Here is a 19,430-nt window from a genome sequence, read left to right as displayed (position 1 = left end):
TGGACGCTTGAAGCGTATAATTACATTCAAAGAATGGATGTTCGTTGTGAATTTCCTTCGAGAAGCAAAGAAGTCGTTACATAATCGCTGTTGTAGACAGAATCAAGTACAAGCGCCATCCTGAAATGTTAAGGCAATGTACAGCGACCTCTGTCGGTTTTATGTTGAAATGCACAAAGCTATCAACATACGTGCACGCGACACTCTGTGGTAGTGTAGTAGATGTAGGCTATTCAAATAACTAAGGCAAAGTTCTTTACGGCACATTTTTCTAGACATTTTCACTGATAAAAATTTAAATAGCTGATTGAAAATAAAAGCACTTTTTGTTAAAGTGCCATTCTCCTTCATTAGCACTTCTTCTCCCCAGAGCACTGCCCTTTGACCTGATCCCCACCATGATGATGACCCCTTTGTTATGGCTCTGCAATGCTGTCAATCAGCTGTCATTCATCTATCCCTCTTCCCCACACTCCCACTGTGCCACAGGGAACCGCATTCATTTCTCTAGCTCCCTGAAATGCAGACAACTGAGGTGATGAAGTAAAAGGGAGAGGACAGACAGAGAACGTGACAAAACAAAACATGACAGGGATGAGATGAACCAGAGGCAGAAATATGATTACACTTTCATTTGGAACACACAACGGGTCTATTGAAAGTATAATTTAACTTACTGCATGTTAAATCAGTAGTGGATACAAAAAAAGTTACTAGTAGGTCAGTGTCAAGTTCAAAATTCACTTAATTTAACCTGTTACACAGGCACTAACAATAATAAAAAAAGAATAACAAGAAAGTGAAAAACTGAGAGAAGAAAGGTTTACAGCTATTTGGTAGACAAGACACACATATGTGCAATGGCCCTTAATACAATCACAATAGAACAAAATGTTTCTTTTGCTTTTGTCAACAGATAGGCTACAAAGTATTATGTATGATCTTCTTATACCCCTAATATATAAAAAAATATATTATAATAGTAATAATTGTTTCAGTTAGCAGCATCGTTTACATGGACGTTTATGTTTATAATATGTATATATCATTTGTGTGAGCAAAATGATTTGAGGGATGACTCCAAAAATCAATGGTGATTTGACATGGTTGATAACGCATGCACTTCTTCTCTTCAGACAGCAGAGGTCAGTCTTAAAGTGTCTATGTTATATATCATATCAACAGGCTGAATACATAACACGACTTTATCGAGCACTTTTCAAATGCTAATGGTGTAAACTAAAGCATATTGCTTTGCATGGACTTGTATGCATCTACTTTTCGTTTATATCAATTTATTTGAAATTAGTAGTTTTTTATTTTTTTCATGTTTGTATTGCAAGCATCATTACATATATGTGGGTCTCCTGAGGTACAGAAACACACACTAAAGACAAGAAATAGACTGTACAAAACTCTGGAAGGGAGATTTTACTTGTACGACTAAAATGGATTAATCTGTGTTGTAAAGAAAAGTTGCAGAAACCAGATGGCTTTTAACCAGTTTAATTGACCCTGATTACATTTTAATTACAATTCTGAAAAAAAAAAGAACACAAAAATGAATAAAGGAGGAATTAAAATGTTACATCATGGTATTAAAACCTGTTATTATGAATTATGAAACCACAGAAATAAATTTCGAGAAAGAAAGTGAGAGAGATATAGACTTTTACACAATAAAACAATACACAATATATCTTTTAAAATCATACAATCCCCCGATGAAAAAAATTTACAAGAGCAAGAAATCAGTAACACTACAAAATAACAATTACATGACATGACTTGAGTACAATTCATAAGCCCGATCCTCCCCTGAATGCCCTTCCTCCATCCTATATCTCTCCACAATAACCACCCATATTAAAGTTACAGTTTTACGTTAATTTACAAAATTTTAAATGTTACACTAAACACACTGTTGGGTTGCTCGTGGGAAGGCAGGGGTTGGGAAACATTCTTAAAAGGATCTCTTACAGTATTGTATACAATGTTATCATGACTACAACGTGAGGAAAAAATGTCAACAAAATAATGATAACTAATAATAATAATAATAATTAGGATGAACAGCAACATTGACACCAGAGAGCAAATAAACAGGAGCAGTTCGGGTGAAAAACAAATAATAATTAAAAAAAGTGACATCCTGGGATAACCAATGAGAGCAGCCTAAGAGAAAACAAACATCTTCCCTCCTAAAGAAAAACAATGCACTCACTTTGTGCCCAAACAAAAGTCTACAGACTGCACTGGTCAATACTGCTCACCCCATCTCAAATTCAGCTCCACCTCTCACATTATGAGGTATGCCGGGCGTAAAATAAGTGCAGCCTACTTAAAGACTTGACTCATCGAATAAGAAAGCAGGAGATCTTAAACATAACCAAATCTGGCTGAAGGGGGAGTAAGGCAGCTAGAAAGAGTTCAAAACTTTGAGGAGGTGACACCATTGTCAGTTCAATTTTGTCTAATGTATCATTTTAGGGATCAGAGACACTTCAGACATGATACAAATACTACATGTCACTGGAAAACCATTATATCATGGCTAGTGTCTGGCCACCCCGTCGATGTCTCAAGTCCTGTGCTCAACTTCCACATGGCTTTAGTGCACACAGGTTTATGAGGTTCATGATGCAAGATTTCAAATGAATTACAGCCTTGGGTGTGGTGTAACATACATGCACAGAGACCTACAGCCTCTGTCAAGCACACACACACAGACGCACACACAGACGCACACACACACACACACACACGCATCAGTTGTGGCAGTAAGAACAGGATGTCGAGGAGGTGCATGCTGGTTAAAGATCCGAATGTGCCACATCATCTGTGGTGCAAAGCTCTCGTGCTTTGTTAGAGTACTTGTCTTGTGTACAATTTAGTCTTTCACTCCCTCTACCCCTACCTTTTATTAACGTGAAAAGAAAAGCAACAGTTTCCTCCCTTACTCGAACGGCAGCATTATCCCTGAGGAGAAGAGTCAACTTTCCCCTCGAAACGCAATCGGTTACAAAACCCCCTGAAATTGATATATCAGTTAATGCTATGCTTTCTGTTTATAGTATGTGTAACACATAATATATTAAGGTATATTGAGTGTATAATGTTCTTTTTTAAGATTTTTGTTTTCCTTTTCAGACATGCTAGTAAAACAAGGCATAAGAGGCAGTGTGTGTGTGTGTGTGTGTGTGTGTGTGTGTATACACGTGTGCGAGATCGACTTCTGGCCACATGCCTTCTACAGTCTTTCTATACTTATGTTAGTATTTAAATGTTTGGGATTATAGATTGGAACTGTTCCTTCACCTCCCCCAGTCCACAGAAAGACCTCATAAGGGCCTGTGACTGTTGTAATATGGCTAAAGGACTGTGGACAGTAAATAAGTACAGGATTGGCACTTGGTTCTAAAGGGTCCGTCAAGTGCCAAAATAGTTGAACAAGGAGTCCTGGTGAATCACTGTACAAGCTGTATGTGTGTGTGTGTGTGATATGCTGGTTTAGTTCACACTAAAGGACTGACTATACAAGGGAAGCTTGTTATAAACTCTCTAATATGCATCAACTTCAGACTGTCATTTCAAAGACTAAGAAAGTAGCCATTTAAGAGATTTAAGAGTATGGTCTCTGAACCGCATGTTACGCCCGAGTCATTTCGTCCCATCGGAATGAAAGTGATTCAGGTATGGTCCCAGAGGGGGAAAAAAGAGAATGGAAGAAAGCTGTTTTAAGGTGAGCTGGTTTAGATAGAAAAGGATAGGAGGGAGATATCCTGAGAACTTACACACAGCTAGATTTCAAAAACACACACATTCACACTCGAATCAGACACACGCTTCGTACAGGGAACAAGAAAGGGATCATGTCTGAGTGTATGTGTGCGTGTTGAGGGGTTTTGTCCCTGAGGGTTCGGACTTCTGACCAGGCTGGTTTTAGAACAGTGTCTATTTGTGACTTTCTGTGCATTTGTATCCCACCACATCACATAGAGACAGATCACAGTCTGTCACTGAGGAAAATAATGCTGGGTTGCTGGAGATGAAGATCAAGATTAAGTCCCTCAAACCAGACCAGTCGTTCTGATGCCCATCTCTAGGTCTCTTTGTGGGGTTTTGAGGGATAGCTCGCAGGCACTTTGCAAAATAAAATTCTCTTCTAAAAATATAAAATATTCTCTAGTGCCTAAGGTCAAAGTTCATCACTCCTGAGGGTCGCTGGGGCACGTGGGTGAAGTCATTCATCATCACGGTCACACTAAGATGTACTGGAACGCGAGCCCCTCGGCTGAAGTTGAGGGCGGCGGGGGAACGAGGGTAGCCTGGGGAACAGGATTTGATTAAGCGAGGGTCAGTTAGTCGAAGTGTGCAGTGTATGTGTCAGTATTACTGTTGTCAGTATCAGCAGTCATTGATCTACAAAGAGTCACGTTTGAGTGTGGGTTCATCAGCAGTTGTAGAGTTGTGTATCAGCAGTCGTCTACGTGTGTCGATGCGTATCAGCAGTCCTTGTTCTCCAGTGACAGCTGTGCCGTGGCTCGGTGGAGCTCTGCGCTAACTCTGTGGTGAGCGAGAGGAGGTGGGCTTTCTCCCTCTCCGCTCCCGCTTCCACTCCCACTCTCCTCCACCATCCCGTTCCTCTCTCTCCCCCTCTCTTCTCCTCTCACTTTCTTGTCTTCCGCCTCTTCCATGTGCTGGTCCTGGTCCCAGCGCCGTTTGAACCGGAGCTTCAGTGGGATACACTGGGAGTGCATTTGTGGCAGTCCGCCGGATGCCAGCTGCAAGTCCGCAGGCTCTACAGGTTCGCTCTTCACAACGGGGTTACCGCGGCGACCTTCGCCTGAGGAAGAGGAGGGAAGGACGAAGAAGGGTGGAGGGGCGGGGGCTTTGAACACTTCTTCCTCCAAGTCCTCATCTGGGTGGAGACGGGCATCAGTGCCATTGGGCTGTTGGTGCTTTTGGCTGCGAGGATAATGCTGATGCTGATGGTGATGGTGATGATGATGATGATGATGATTACGGTAGTGAGAGGGGAAAACGGCAAACTCTTCTTCTCGTTCATCAGCTTCTTCATCACTGATGTCAGTCACTTCGACTTCCTCTTCTGATTCAATGTCAGATATGGGCTCAACCTGTAGAGAGAGACAGAGTGGATATAGTCAAAACAGAGTAGGGTGTTACTGAAAAATGACATTCCATGACTTCTCTAGACATTTGTGATGACTGGATAAGGATTGTTAAAAATCTTGTTTTCGCACTAGCGTAATTTCCAGGAATTTCCAGAAACTTTATAACTGAGCATAACTACACCTTACTTTATTAATTTCTATTAGTGGTCCAGGCTTCCAAATATGGAAGATTGTTTGCGCCACGGAATAAAACATTTTAAAAGATAACTGAGACTTTATCTTACAATTGTGGGTTTACATCTCGCAATTCTGAGAAAAAGGGTGAGAACTGCGTGATATAAAGTCGCAATTGCGAGTTATGAAGTCAGAATTGAGAGATATAAACTCACAATTGCAAAAAAATAAAAATAATTTCTCAGAATTGTGAGTTTATATCTCACAAATTCTGACTTTATAACACGCAATTGCGACTTTATATCACGCAGTTCTGAGGAAAAAATGTCAGAATTGTGAGATAAAAAGTCACAATTACCTTTTTTATTTTTTATTCTGTGGCAGAAACAAGCTTCCATATGCAAATTACACTTCTGAAATTACCCGATATTCTTAAGTTTTCTAGGATAAGACTTATCAACAAAAAAGTAAAATATTCACAATGTTTTGTTTTTTTTATTCCTTAAAAAAGTTTGAGTAGCTGAATGGATTTTTTGGAATTGTTCAACCTAGCACTAAAAATATTAAATTAGTTCAAAATATAGACTTGTCAAGGATTTATTAGAGATGCATTTGTTATTAGAACTTATTACGTAGTGTGGACAACCATCAGTACTTTTACATGCAATTTGAAAGTAAAATTTAAGTTGGACCAGTCAAGATCATTCACATTACAGCTGTGGAATGTATGCACTCTGCTATTCTCCAAGAATTAGAATGATTAGAAAAAGTATACAGTTGTAGTTATCACCCTTGGTCTTAAACAGGCTTTAATTCGTCTTTTTAAAACATAATGTAAATGGTTGAGTCTGACTATAATCATACCAGTCCGATTTTTGCAAAGTTCGACTAATGAAAAACAAGGGAAAACTTTTTAAAGTCACCAAAACACTAAGTAGCTCAATTACAACTGCGCATGTAATCGTACAGAACGTAATTACCTTAATCTTGGGCAAGCCAGCGCTGTTTAGCGAGCCAGTTGAGGAGGAGTTGGACACCAGTCCCGACCCACTGGCTGAACTGAGGTCACTACCAAACGACAATGAGGAGCCCAGACCGGATGTAGATGTGGAGGAAAGCGAGGTCTGTCGACCCTGACTATCACGCTGTTTTCGGCCCAGTGGGGGAGGCTGGAGCTTGAACTTGAAGGGGGAATGGTGCTGCTCCTCCCCCAGGTGGTGGTGAATCGGGTGAGCGTGAGGCGGCGGGAGGCTGGAGTGATGGCTGTTGAGCACCGAGGGCCTCTCGGCAGGGCCGCGGTCACAGGCCTGGGGTCCGGGCATGCCTTTGTCAGGGCGCTGAGGGTGAGGAACGATGATGTTAGGGTAATGAAAGAAGGCACGAGGGCTCAGGTGGTAATTGTAGACGCTCTGGGTGTGAGCCTGCAGGTATCGCTGCATGTCCTCTGGGTTGAAGGAGAAGATAGAGCCAGGCATGGGCGACAGGGTAGGGGAGGGCGTGTAGGCCAGGTGAGAGCCTGGGGTCATGGAGAGCGCTGGTGAGAGAGGTGGCGCCAACAGGCCTGGCCCTCCCGGACCAGGCAGAGGCGAAACGGTGAATGGTGAGAGAGGCTCAGGATGAACCCTGTGTCCGACCTCTGACATCCGATGACCTCTGTGACCGCCTGGTCCACCGTACATCCTGAACATAGCTTCGTGAGACAGACGAGGGTGAACGGCACCTCGAAAACCGCCGCCGCTGCCTCCTCCTCCTCCTCCTCTCTCAGCCACTCTTTCCGTCACTCTCTCCTCTGACGCACCTCCGTTCCCGTCTTCAATCTCAGAGTTGACGGAAGTTCCATCACTGCAGTCAGAGACGGACCCGCGGGCGATGCGGCGGCCGCTGAACATCCCAGGACTGCGCAGCTCCTCGCTGCTGGGGGACCGCAGCACCTCGGACACCTGCATGTCTGATGGAGCGGATGGAGGGAAGCGGAAATGGGGACCTGTAGGAACTGGTGGAGCACTCTGAGGAACAGCCGCTCCTGCGGAGAGACAAACACAGCAGGGAGGAGGTCTTAGCTGTGTTTTGAATTTTACTGTGTAAATAAATATATGTGATGTGTGTGTGATCGTTTTGTACCTGTAGACCCCATATCAATGAAAGGGTAGTTGACCAGGACCAGCTTGTTGAAATTAAACTTGTAGGTGAAGCGTTTTCCTTTAGTTTTGTGTAGAATTCTCTTGTTGTAATAATACCTGCACAAAAGACAAACAGTCCACATTAGCCCAAATTGAAATCAAAATGAAACCTGGAAATAAACAAAGTATTAGGTTATTCTACATTTTAAAACAAAGAAACGTTATGATGTAAAATCAATAAAAATATTCCAGATTCTAATCTATTTGTAGGTCACTAATCAAATAAGTAAATGTGTCACACTGATCACGTGAACTCTTTGTTCAGACGACCATGTTTTTTCTTCCATTGAAGATGCTCTTTGGATCATCTCAATTCATGCTGAAGAACATGAACATCAGGTTTGACAAACTTGTAGAGTTCATGCAGCTTGAGCGCTGCTGTCAATAAAATACAAAAAGGGGGATGCAATACGTACACACACATTTATACGTATATATATATATATATATATATATACAAACACACACATTTATGTATGTGTATATATGTGTATGTATATATATATATATATATATATATATATATATATATATATATATATATACATACACATCCATAAATGCATGCGTACGTATTGCATATATATTGCATTTTCACCAGTGCCGTGTACAAATAAAATTTTAAATTAAATCAGTTTAATGCTGATACATCAGAAAGAGACAGAAAGGAAAGAAAAGAAATATTAAAATACGTGTTTGTATATTTGTTGTGTACATTTGTGTGATTGGAGCTATTGTCAGGTCACTCTAGTGCCAGTTTATATAATACTATAACCCACTGATAAATTCTCCTTTCTTAATCTCCTTATATAATCCCATTCTCTCTCCCTTCCTATCTATATATTAACCTTTGTCCTTCCCCAGCTCTTTACATAACATCTCTCTACTCCTCACAACCCTCCATCCATTTATGTAACTCCAATAACACAGCATCTTTCTTACAGACCTGCACAAGTGTGTGTGTGTGTGTGTGTGTGTGTGTGTGTGTGTGTGTGTGTGTGTGTGTGTGTGTGTGTATAAATCCCTGTGACAACAATTCATCTTTGACCATTCAATAACCTTTGAGCCACAATTCTCAGTGAATGGCATGTTTCAGGGAAGATGCTGACACTGAGCTTTTTAAATGCATAAGGATATATTTACTCACCCTGTCTGTGTGTATGTGTGTGTGTGTGTGTGTGTGTGTGTGTGTGTGCGTGTGTGAGATCAATCAGACAGTCTTGTCTGTAGAGATTAAGCCGAGACAGACAGATACAGTCTTGTGGTCAGATGAAGATGTCATCGTGTGTAAATATGTTTAATTTGAGGTCAAAATGATTCAAGTTTTTTTCCCAGGTTCAGACAAGCAAAAAAGAAAAATTCTTACTAAGTATGTGCTGTCAACCACCAGTCATGAAAAGCGTGTGACAACGGGCACCACAGCATATGCTGAATGCACCTTAAATATAACTATTAACAAAGACAGAGATGTAAGCAGGTGATCAGCGATCATGTGACCTACTGTAACACTGAGTCACACAGCGATATAAATATACTTGAGACAGCTGTGGATTACCATGTCTACCAAACACACCAGCAGCAGCAGTGTTTGCATGGATAGACATCCAGCTCACACAATCCACTTACTTCTGCACTGTTTGGCTGGAGGTGGTAACCTGAGCTTATATGACAGATGACAGATGAAAACATCTAATGATGACATCCTGAACTATGACGTTCCAATTAACAGGCCAGGCAAAGTAACACTTTATTTCTGTGGCTGTCAGAGATGACTGGTTCTTAGCAAAAGTCACACAGTCACAAAATGTCATCATTGGATGTACTTTCTATATAACGTGGGGCTGGTTTCCTAAGCACAGGTTAAACTGCAGTACATTGTGCTTTCTGTGGTGAAAACCAGTCAGTGTAGTATGTAAAAGCAGGGGTTTTTCTTGAATTGTCATAGTTTGCACTTTCCTCGACATGATCATGAAGACATGACTTTCAGTTATTCCCCGGATGTTTTTTGTTTGTTTGTTTGTTTTCTTACAAAAATGCATTAAAATGCAACCGAAAATCATAATGAAGAAAAAAAGCCTCATTAAACACGCCTGATCCAGCTCATCAATTCTTTCAGGCTTATTTGAAAACTATAGGTATGCGTGTTTGAGTAGGGCTTGAACTGAACTCTGCAGGGCTGTGGCCCTTCAGGAAATGAGTTTTGCACCCTTGCTGTATGATTTCTAGAGCTGATATAGGGCAACTTGTTCAGCAGTGATGTGATGCCATCATCGGTGATTTCGAGGAATAAAATGATGCAATTCATATCATGTATGACACAATACCAGCTTCAGATTGCATCATTCATTGTTTTTCCTAAAAAGTTCAAACCCAGTCACAGATTCATTCATAGATCCATTTAATTGAGATCCCTTCCCTTTATTACTCACATATCCTCTGCCATTCCCAAGTCAAGAGTCGTATACTGACCCAATAGCATACCTTGCAAACTAGAGCCAATCAACAATTTGAAGCATCCTTTTCATTCTCAGTGACCCAGAAGTAGTAAAGTTTGACTATGTTTATTTCAGAAGCATTTTGGCTGTAGACCTGATAGTGAACTTATTTAGTTTGGAATAATCATTCATTCTTATTATTAGAAGAAAATAAGCAGTGATGCTATTAATCTATTATTAATATTTGAAAAGTTTTGTCCAAAGTTTTCAATATTTCAAAACTACTATCCAGGAAAAAAACAAAACATAAAACTGAAATTACATCATAGAATAGACCACTGCTGATCACTTCTTTATTGCACAATGCACATTTCTTGATATTAAGCCTTACAATGTGTTTAATATCACTATTAGTAAGGATAGTACGATCATTGTATAATAGTGTACCCTAAAGTATACTTGGAATAGTTCCAATTTAGCACAATCAAATATACTTAAGTATATCTTTAGTTGAACTATTTATGGGTTACTAAAGTGCATTAAATACAAAATTATTTGTTTTTATTTAGCAGACTTTAAGTAAACCAATTTAGTATACCAAAAGTACAATTGCAGGGTTTTTATATTAAGTACATAAATATGTAAATGTATTTTAGTATTCTGAAGTATAAAAATATATTTTATACTTAGCATAAACTAAATGTATTTCAAATAGTATTTATTTTTCACTAGGGTTGACCCAAACACCTGCGAGTAAAATACACTTTCTTAAATATTTGTCTTGTTAAAACCAGATCAGCAAAACTGCATAAAAAATACATCATAAAGTCATACTTCTATGGTATAGAACAGTGCACCGAAAAAAAAATTGGTGTAGAAACAATTTTCAACCAGAAATTGCTAGTAAATGTCACAAACCATTACAAAGAAATGGCAATTACCACATTGAATTAAAATTTAAATTTTGAAGAATAACAACTAAAATAGTATTTTCTTGTAAACACACTCCAATAATTGTTATTTTATTTACAAATGTACAGTGTGTGTAAGAAGTGCTGCCCGCCCCACACATGTGTGCCCGCTCTCTCAAACGCACTTTAAAGAGCATTTGAACTGACTTCAAAGCAGAAGAAAGGATTCTTTGAGCATCTGCAACTAGTGGCAACGACCCTCCTTCTGTCACACACTTACACACCTGTGAACCCACACGCTGGTGGCTGGTCTAACAGAAACAGAGAGTGCTGACCGATTTTCAAAGGATAGGATATAAAATGCCAAATTTGAACAGATGCTGGCAGATACATGTATTCCGGTGACTAAATGACTTTAGGTGGTACAGTCAACCGATTTCCAGGAAACAATCAGATTTCACTGGGTTAGAACTTGGATTAAACAGCAGATTATTAAAAGCTCTAGTTCGAGTCAATATTCCGTGACTGACGGGAATACAAAAGCTGAACAAACACTACAGCGATTCGTGGAATTCGCAAATCAGGGCCTTAACAACCTGCTTTATAAAGAGACAGAATGAAGAATAGAGAGGAGGAAGAAGATTATCAGTCAGATGCTGATGATGTACATTGTGTCATGTGTGTACTTGTTGTGCTATATTTGTGAGGGACTAACTGTGGGGGGAAATTCCTCACAAACTTTCCTTGCATATTTCTGAAATCCTTACAAATATATAATATATATTATATATATATTAAAAGTCTTAGGCATGTTAATATCCATATATAATATAATATTGCAGGAAGGTTTCTTCAAGCATCTTGGAGACGTTCCCGCAGTTCTTCTGGATTTAGTCTGTCTCAGTTTTTTCTGTTTCTTCATGTAATCACAGACGGACTCGATGATGGTGAGATCAGATCATACCGGCTGTTGTCAGATTCCTTGTGCATACACAAATCTCACTGGATTATTACAATTAAATGGTAAAAAGAATGTTTGGAAATGTAAACTGATATTTCCTACTGACACACTACAGCAAAAGATATAAATAACTGACTTAAAACCATTTTCTTTTGGGAGGGGGGGGGGGGGGGTATTAACATGCCTAAGACTTTTGCACAGTACTATATATATATATATATATATATATATATATATATATATACACACACACACACACACACATATGCATACATACATACATACACTCACCTAAAGGATTATTAGGAACACCATACTAATACTGTGTTTGACCCCCTTTCGCCTTCAGAACTGCCTTAATTCTACGTGGCATTGATTCAACAAGGTGCTGAAAGCATTCTTTAGAAATGTTGGCCCATATTGATAGGATAGCATCTTGCAGTTGATGGAGATTTGTGGGATGCACATCCAGGGCACGAAGCTCCTGTTCCACCACATCCCAAAGATGCTCTATTGGGTTGAGATCTGGTGACTGTGGGGGCCATTTTAGTACAGTGAACTCATTGTCATGTTCAAGAAACCAATTTGAAATGATTCGAGCTTTGTGACATGGTGCATTATCCTGCTGGAAGTAGCCATCAGAGGATGGGTACATGGTGGTCATAAAGGGATGGACATGGTCAGAAACAATGCTCAGGTAGGCCGTGGCATTTAAACGATGCCCAATTGGCACTAAGGGGCCTAAAGTGTGCCAAGAAAACATCCCCCACACCATTACACCACCACCACCAGCCTGCACAGTGGTAACAAGGCATGATGGATCCATGTTCTCATTCTGTTTACGCCAAATTCTGACTCTACCATCTGAATGTCTCAACAGAAATCGAGACTCATCAGACCAGGCAACATTTTTCCAGTCTTCAACTGTCCAATTTTGGTGAGCTTGTGCAAATTGTAGCCTCTTTTTCCTATTTGTAGTGGAGATGAGTGGTACCCGGTGGGGTCTTCTGCTGTTGTAGCCCATCCGCCTCAAGGTAATGCGTGTTGTGGCTTCACAAATGCTTTGCTGCATACCTCGGTTGTAACGAGTGGTTATTTCAGTCAAAGTTGCTCTTCTATCAGCTTGAATCAGTCGGCTCATTCTCCTCTGACCTCTAGCATCAACAAGGCATTTTCGTCCACAGGACTGCCGCATACTGGATGTTTTTCACTTTTCACACCATTCTTTGTAAACCCTAGAAATGGTTGTGCGTGAAAATCCCAGTAACTGAGCAGATTGTGAAATACTCAGACCGGCCCGTCTGGCACCAACAACCATGCCACGCTCAAAATTGCTTAAATCACCTTTCTTTCCCATTCTGACATTCAGTTTGGAGTTCAGGAGATTGTCTTGACCAGGACCACACCCCTAAATGCATTGAACTGCCATGTGATTGGTTGATTAGATAATTGCATTAATGAGAAATTGAACAGGTGTTCCTAATAATCCTTTAGGTGAGTGTACATACTCACAAATGTCTGAAAACAACCTCACGTCAAATATCCTTGCAATATCCTTTACTTTCTGAAAATGTATACAAAAATGTCGGTAACACTTTACAATAAGGCCTCTTTAGTTAACGTTAATGTATTAACTAACATACTAACAATGAGCAATATATTTGTTACAGTATTTATTATTCTTTGTTAATTTTAGATAATAAAAATGTAGTCTGTCATTGTGTTTCATGTTCATTCACAGTGCATTAACTAATGTTAACAAATACAACTTTTGATTTTTATATTAGTAAATGCTGAAATTAACATTAACTAAGATTAATAAATGCTGTAGAAGTATTGTTCATTCTTAGTTCATATTACCTAAGGAAACCTTATTGTAAAGTGTTACAAAAAATGTATTAAAACATCCTCACAAACTTCTAAATATATACTGACTCACAAATGTCTGAAAACACTTGAGAGAAGAAAAAAACTCAAAACGAATTCTCACATTTTTATGAAAATCAAATCAAGTCAATGGGAGCCCCTCACACATACAGGTTTATGTAGTAGCTATACTTTTGGGGCAAATTTGTCCCCAGAAAGTAGTAAATATGACAAAACCTCACTGAGGGGACATTTGGGGCACAGTCATTTAAAAAAATCTAAAGAATATTATATAGGGTTATGATATGGTTTAGGGCTAGTTTACAGTTCTTAAACTAGGCTGTATATAATGAATAGAAGTTCTCATTTGGATAGTAAATGTGTGTGTGAGGCGAGAGGAGACAGTGGGGAAAAAAGTGAAGTGATGGGGTGGGGTACGAACGAATGGGTCTGTGTGGCTCTAGGGCGGATGGTAAACGGACAGTGAGATCCACTCCATCCATAAGCTCTATTGAGAAGCCAGAGATAAACATCATGTTTTGTACGCTGCGTGTGTTAGCGCGTGTCACTGTTGCACTAGCGTGTGTATGTGTGTATCTCCACCCACTAAGCTAATAAAGAGCTCATTCTGTCCCTGACAATAAGACCCAAAACTGCCCTCAAATACACACGCGCACACACACGCGCATGTCGTCATCCTCCTCCAAACAAAGAGAGCTGTTGTAGGACAAGGCCTCTGACCCACTCTTTCCACAAGTACACACACACTCACACACAGAGTCAATCTTAATCAAATCTCCAAAGAGTGAAGAAGAAATTATGGCTGGCCACTTCAATCAACATCACATCGGTTCTGATGCTGATGACTGCATTGAGAGCATCTGACATCAAAATAACATCACAGACATGTTTAATATAACGACAGACAGACCCAGACTTTGACTTCCTGTTAGCAATGAAAAGAAAAAGGTTAGAAAAGTTTGAAGGAAGGAAAAAAAGGGGGCATTACTGTTTTGGACCCCATTGATTTTCATTATATGCTCTAAAACAACTGAAACATTCTTTAAAATATCTTATTTTGAGCTCCAAAAAAAAAGTCATGGTTTTGGAATAAGGTGAGAAGGTAAGTAATGATGACAGACTGCATTCAAACTGATCACATGACTAAAATTGCACTCAGTTGGCTTTGCCAAGTAAAAATTCTTAGCATGGAGCCACTATGAGTTTAAATAAACAGGCTTTGATGAGTTCTGTAGTTGTGACAATTTTGACAATAGTGGGGTGAAATCTAATAAGGAAGGGAATGAGTAGTTGGGCGTCCATTGTGCCCAGAGCCAGACGGGAAATGTCCTGACGTTCAGTGGAACATCAACAGTGGGACAATAGAATTCCATTTTTGCAGAATTTCCACACGTGTGTGGCAGGAAGGTGATGAGTCAAGTCCCAGCGGGCCGTCCGCAGGAGAATATCATTGAAACAACACCCCTAACTCCATCAACATCAAGTCAAATTCCAGTCAGGATTAGAGCATTAGCCCAGACTTTTATACATGCCATAGAGTGGCCAAGAAATGTCTGAAAAGGAGCATTTGTTCTGGAATTAAGGGACGTCACAAATGTGTAGAGTTGAATGTGAAAGCCCTGTTTTGAGTTGAAAAGTTTCAGATTGAAGGTATGAATCAGATGGAGGAGTACAGTGTGGGATTGTGTGGGGTAGGGAGGCGGTGTAGATGTGGAGGAATGGCAGTGAGTCATTGGCATCATAAGAGAAAAAAAAGAAAGGAGGAGAGGAAATAAGACACAGGGAAAAAAGATGAGGAACAAAACTGTACTGACGTCTTACAGGTATTTTCAAAGTAGTTGAAGGTGTATTAACAGAAAATAATTACGACTTGTTTGTAAAACACTTCACGGGTTAAAAAAAACAGCAACACATTAAGGTTAAATTCCTTAATACCAGTTAATGCAAGTTGTTAATGTTAATTTATACAACTTGAAATGTTAAAATGTATTAGCATATGTGGAAATTAACATTAACATTGAATAATACTTTCTTTTAACAGCATTTGTTATTGTTAGTTAATGATACCTAATGCATTAAAGTTGGCATGAAATTAAAATTCAGCTTTGTAAATGCATGTAAGATTTTATTGAGAATGATTCATTCATGTATGCGCTGCATTTTTAAAAATATTTCTTGATCTTGTAACGTGTAATCAAAATTCGGTTGAAATGACACACTTCTCTCATATTCATATTTAGCTTGTATTTATTTTTGAGTACAATGCCCACAATTCAAAATCCAATCAACAACCAATGGATAGAACCATGCCCTCATTTTACATCACAATACGGAAGAAAAGATCTGTTCTTACTTCCGTTTAATTGCGACTTTAACTAATGTTAATGAATTGCAACTTGCAGTAAAATTTTACAATTAAAAACAAATTGTGTTTCTTTAAAATAATGCTCTTACAATGGAAGTCTCTAGGGTATTGCACTGGGATAAACATTACAATACACACTGTTTCACAACACAAGCCACAAGACTTAAAATCACATTGTCTATGCAAAGTTACAGACCATATCTCTTCAGTCATGTAAACCCTGTAACTTTTTCATGATATGTGGGAGACAATTTAGGTAACAACATTATAGGTCAAATAACACACATTTGTACCAAAGAATTAATGTATGCACTTCAACAAAAATACAACCTACACATTTCTGCTTTTAATGCCTTTCCCTGTAGACTTCCATTGTAAGCGTATCACAGTAATGTGCTGTTTACTCTGACTAAGGTCCACAGAGAGAGGAGAGAGAACAGAGGACTCGAATGAGAAGTTATGTGCGGCTGCTTGACCTTCTGACGAGGGCAATGCAAATATCTCCTGCCCAGAACGCAGAGAGGAACTCATGCTGAGAATGATCAAAGGACAAGGTCTCTATCTGACAGCAAATGACGGTCCACCCGGTCCAACAATTACCAGTTTCAGGTTTCAAAACTCACGTTGTGCCACTCTGTGTGCAGGGTTGCCAGATTGAGCAGATTGAATTCACCAAATTGGGCTGGTGTTTATAAACTTTTTAAAAATGGGCTTGGGCAGGTGGTCTTTTATGATGATTTGGGCACATTTTAAAGAAATTATATAACGAAGAAATTCAGTGACAAAATGTGTAGCAAATTCACCAGTATGTTCCATACATGTAACTTATACTTAACAAGAATTTAAAGAACCCCAGTGGTGAAAAGTTTTTAATGTTGTTTATATGTCTATGTGGTGTTTTTAAAATGCTTTAAGATAAACCATGTGCAAATCAACACCATTGCTGAGTATTTTCTCCTTAAGTCTCCCTGCAGTTTACCAAAAACAGTCTCAAAAACACGGTTTGAAACCGCCCCCGTTCTCTACGTCACAAACATGTTTTAACCTATCACTATTAACGTGAGAGCGTGCTTTAGCATATCATTAACTATGCTGTGAAGCAGGGGAGTCTCAAGAGAAGTCAGGTCTTCTTCTGAATCAGTATCTAGTTCAAACATATATGGCTGAATTAAACCCAATGTTTTAACTTGCCATTGTGTAGCGTTTACTACAGTTGAGCGAGTGGATCAGGTATTCTGAGCTGGCATGAGTGAGTGGAGGCAGGGCCTAACTTGCATATTCATAGTTCAGTCAGTGTAAACTAAATGGGGCAAGGGTGTAGAGTTACATTCAAGCTATTTTTACAGGAAAAAACTTTAAAATATGTAATTTTAGTGATCAAAGATGAATTTTAAGCGATAAAATTACTGACACCAGGGGGACTTTAACAAGTGACTTATTAAGTGTGGCAATAAAACAAGTTCAACTAAAGCAATCTTAAATGTCAAAGTGGGAGGAAATATAAGAAAACCGACAGGAGTAAGTCATCTTTCTGATGCTCATTTAGCACTTGACAATGGAGGGAGGCCATGCTTTAGACAGAGGCCTGCAGAGATGCTGGGAACCAGTGCTTCCAAGATGCTTCCAGAATTTAGCAATTGTGGCTGTCACATTCCTCCATATTTAATGATTATATGAAAAGAGCATTTTTATGTGACACAAAAACAAATTCCAGTCCAAAGGATTGCAGATCTTCTCTAGATTATCACACAGACTGTAACTGGTCTGGTCTTGTAACTGGTTTTGGGAGCTTCGACTCACCTAACCAAAAGGTTACCAGTTGTTGCAATTACGCTCAAATTAGAATTTGGAATGACCAAATTTGGCACCCTTATTTGTGTGAGTGTGTGTGTTTGTCTATGTGAAATGGGGATAGTATCACTTAAATTACAGCAGAGAGTAGCTTGGCCTCATAGTTATACTTTCTTTCAAACACAAAATACACATTTGTACAAGCAGGGCACACATTCACATTTGTAATAACAGAGTTAAGAGGAAGGTTGACATCATAGTTTAACACAGCTGTCTGCCTTTAAACAGTTTACACTTCACTCTCATTATACTTTCTATTTTGTTAAAGAATACATTTAAGCTCAAAATCTGATTTGGTAAAAACAAACAACAGGCTAAAAACAGAGAAGACGAGAAGTAGAGTATAACTTGGATTATCCAACATAAGTGGAAGAGCTCTTAAGACAGTGTTTATGTCGTCTGGATAACTGATGGGAAAAACACAGCAACACATACACACCCACCCACATGCGTTAATCCTTCAGTACACTGATAACATGGGATCTTGTCAATGTTTGCGATCATGCAAAATCTCCTTTTCTAACGAAAGCTCCAACTGTCTCCAAACTGCCCTGGATTACATGATGTGATTCCTTAAATCAAATCCCATAACACAACATTACACACTATTTCTGCATAGTCTGGCTCTACTTCTGTGTTCAGTAACAGAAGGCTTACTCACTGGTACTAATAAATACTTGATAAATTAATGAATCACATTAAAAAAAAAATGTCTAAGTAACATATGTCAATCAACAATAAACCGCTGAAGTACACCAGGCCGTGGTAGTCAACAGCTTTATTAACAACTTCACACTCAGAACCGGCCCACAAAATTGGGAACTGCACCATGCAAACACATTTTTGGGTGTCTCTATGCAGTTACTTGATTTGCATAAATCTTTCAGTCAATTGTGTGTTAAACAACATAGCCAGCACATTCAAATAAATAATTAAGCAGCCAAAATGTAAGTTAAGGTTTCTTGCATCAAACCAGTCATTTTGTTTAGTTTACATCATTTTTAACCTTCTTTCTGACACTTAGAATTAAACAGGCAACATTGTTTAATGGTTCTTTGAAATATGGTTAAACTGTATTGCCAAACATATTGACAAGCATTTATGGTAATTTATGGTAAAAGCATTTACTACCATACATTTTTTTTGTCCAGACGATGAAAGTCAACAGGGTTCTGTGTTGTGTGGACCTCAATGTTCTTTAAAAATATTTCATTTTGTGCTCCAAAGTAGAAATAAATGCATAGAGAACAACATGAGGGGGAATAAATGACGACAAAACTACTATCCTTTTAACAAATAGCACATCCACTCTAGTGGTCAAACTGCACTGGATCATGAACTGATGGAAATCAATAGAGTGAATGATTGATTAAACCTAGCGCAGAACCCTTGTGTGGAGTAACTCCGCTAACATATGAGGTCTGCCCTGAGAAGGCTTCAGGATAAATGCAGAAAGTGGATCACTTTCTATCCACTTTTCTATCCACTTTGAGGATCAGAGCCGATCTGCTAAAGCAGGTGAGTCAGAGAC

General features: G+C 39.1%; 1 protein-coding gene across 1 annotated transcript in view; it reads right to left on the bottom strand.

Moving 5' to 3' along the window:
• Positions 1 to 1,490: 1,490 nt before the first annotated feature.
• The window catches only part of erfl3 (Ets2 repressor factor like 3), a 46,496-nt gene continuing 28,556 nt past the window's right edge, over positions 1,491 to 19,430 (bottom strand). Inside the window, exons 3-5 of the mRNA XM_084088702.1 lie at positions 7,431 to 7,546; positions 6,290 to 7,332; positions 1,491 to 5,138 (exon numbers count right to left, since the gene is read on the bottom strand). Of these exons, the coding sequence (XP_083944828.1) occupies positions 4,506 to 5,138; positions 6,290 to 7,332; positions 7,431 to 7,546 (1,792 nt within the window). The 3' untranslated portion in view covers positions 1,491 to 4,505. The remainder of the gene's footprint in view (positions 5,139 to 6,289; positions 7,333 to 7,430; positions 7,547 to 19,430) is intronic.

The sequence above is a fragment of the Abramis brama genome (assembly GCF_963993115.1).
Source record: "Abramis brama genome assembly, chromosome: 17".
NCBI lineage: Eukaryota > Metazoa > Chordata > Actinopteri > Cypriniformes > Leuciscidae > Abramis > Abramis brama.
This window is presented reverse-complemented; position numbering and strand designations above follow the sequence as displayed.